Below are 2318 nucleotides of genomic sequence, written 5' to 3' on the forward strand. Positions count from 1 at the left end.
AGAGCCCCCAAGTCAGGCCCAGGGGCATCAGAGAAGTCAGAATTCGAGTCAACACTGGGAGCTAAGTCAGAGTTTTCCAGGCATACAAGCAGGGAGGGCTCTGCAGTGAGAGGAGCCAGAAAAGGAAGAAAGTAAGTAGGAGAGGGCACCTTTGGGGTTCACAGGTGGCTCAGACAGTGGAAGCTCAGAGCAGAGTTTTATGCACAGACTCTTTGTTCAAATACAAGCTACCTCATTTACTAGTTGTGTGAACTCTGTGCCCTTCAGTTTCCTTATCTGAAAAACAAGGATGACAGTACATACCTCATAGGATCGTTATGTGACTTAAATGGATAAAAATGTACGTACAGTGCACATGGTAGACACTTTATGAAAAACAATAAATATGTATTTGGTAATGAAAAGATATAAGAAAGAACAATATTCAAGATGTTCAAGGAGACAGTAGATGCATTTTAGTGGGTTTCCAAACTTGAGTATCAAGAGCTCAGTTCTCCTGGGAACATAAGGATAACATCCTGGGTCTTGATCTCTCAGGATGCTGTCATTCAGGGCTATTTGTTAGACTACTTTTACTTTTGACAAGTGAAATGAAATGGTAGAGATAACAGCACCCCTCCTGACAGAGTTTGGATGTGTTGTCCCCCCCAACACTCATGCAGAAATCTGATCCCCAATGTGACAGTGTTGGAAGCTTTTTGAGTCATGGGGGTGGATCCCTCATGAATGGATTAATGCTCTCCCTGGGAGGGGGGATTAATGAGTGAGTTCTCGCTCTATTAGTTCCCATGAGAGCTGGTTGTTTATAGGACCCTGGCACCTTCTCCCTCTCTCTCTTGCTTCCTCTCGCCATGTGACCTGCTTGTACCCACAGCTGCCTGCTGCTTTCCTCCATGAGTAGAAGCAGCCTGAGGTAGCCAGATGCAGCTGTCCCAGAATCATAAGCCAAATAACCCTCTTTTCTTTATAAATTGCCCAGTCTCAGGTATTTCTGTTATAGCAACACAAAATGGATTAAAACACCTCCCCAATCTGATTCGGTGTAATGATCATTCATACTGGGAACTCCAGTTTGCTGTAAGAACAGCTTTCATTTTCTGACTTTCCAAAGACCTAGAAAATCTTCACCAGCACAGATAAACAAATGATAATCCCAGGACTTGCAGCATTTTTCAAAGAAGGAGACAAGATATTTGTGTTGGGCCTATGTTTGTCCCAATCTGCCTTAAAATCCAAATCTCACCTTAGGTTGGTGGGGACTTTAATTAGAATTAGAATGTGGAAAAAAAATATTATGAAAGTGTCAGAGTATCTCAGGATTACCTGAATGCCATTATACAAGTGGAATTCTCTTAAAGTACTTCCTGAAACACTCATTCTGTATGCAGGTACATGTTTCTGCCTGTCTAGGGGCAACTTACTCTTCCTTAAGTTCTCTGAAAATAGAAAGTAGAGTTGATGAAGCCGAATGGTACTCCTTGTCTTTTCTTTATTGGTATTGGTTAGTTTTGGGCTCAGAGATCCTGGTCATGTCTTTACAGCTTCTAAGAAGATAAAGACAGTGATGGAGCTGGCGTGCACCTCTACAGAACTATCTCTACTCACCCTACGGTGATGTCAAAAATGTTGCTTCCAACAGAGCTGGACACGGCCATGTCCCCCAGCCCCTTCCGGGCCACTATGACACTGGTGATAAGGTCAGGGATGGAGGTCCCAGCAGCCAAGATGGTCAGACCCATAATTTCTTCACTAATGCCGATTGTCTCTCCAACCTAAATGTTGTAACAGGGACAAGCATATTAGTGTTTGAAGCCACAAAGCCGTCAAACCCACAAACATTTCCGTGCAACCCCATTTTAATGAGTTCTACTCTGTTCTATGCTAAGTGCCGAGGTGATAAAGATAAATAACTCACCATCATTGCCAATAGAGGAGTTTATATTTTTAATAAATTCAGACCCAAGACATCAGTAGTGTTCACATGAGGAGGAAACAGATGATCCCAAATAAAACAGACCTCTAGAGGGTGGGAGTGCAGCCTCTATACAGGGCTTTCTAAGCCTGAGCCAGGGGAGCTGCCTGATAAGAGGTAGAGAAGCCAGTTGGCCATTGAATGCAGGGGCCAGCACCTGGCAGCAGCACCAAGTCCTGTGGCAGGTTTGTCCTTCAATTTACCATCAAAAGTTAAGGATGGACACTCAGTGTCTTCACTTTTCCTTAACGTTTCCTGGTGTCTGTAACCCACCCTTAAACGCTTTTAGACTCTACCATCAAGAAACCTGATTTGGGGTGTTCTGGGGTTTGGTAATACAAGACTG

The 2318-nt window shown here is 43.7% G+C and overlaps 1 protein-coding gene across 1 annotated transcript in view; it reads right to left on the bottom strand.

Annotated features, from left to right (window-relative positions):
- LOC103608865 (sodium/potassium/calcium exchanger 2) overlaps positions 1-2318 on the bottom strand; it is a gene marked incomplete at its 5' end in the record, with an annotated part of 17084 nt that overhangs the window by 10071 nt on the left and 4695 nt on the right. Inside the window, one exon of the mRNA XM_008593265.1 lies at positions 1606-1772. Within this exon, the coding sequence (XP_008591487.1) occupies positions 1606-1772 (167 nt within the window). The remainder of the gene's footprint in view (positions 1-1605; positions 1773-2318) is intronic.

The sequence above is a fragment of the Galeopterus variegatus genome, unplaced genomic scaffold (assembly GCF_000696425.1).
Source record: "Galeopterus variegatus unplaced genomic scaffold, G_variegatus-3.0.2 Scaffold8929, whole genome shotgun sequence".
NCBI lineage: Eukaryota > Metazoa > Chordata > Mammalia > Dermoptera > Cynocephalidae > Galeopterus > Galeopterus variegatus.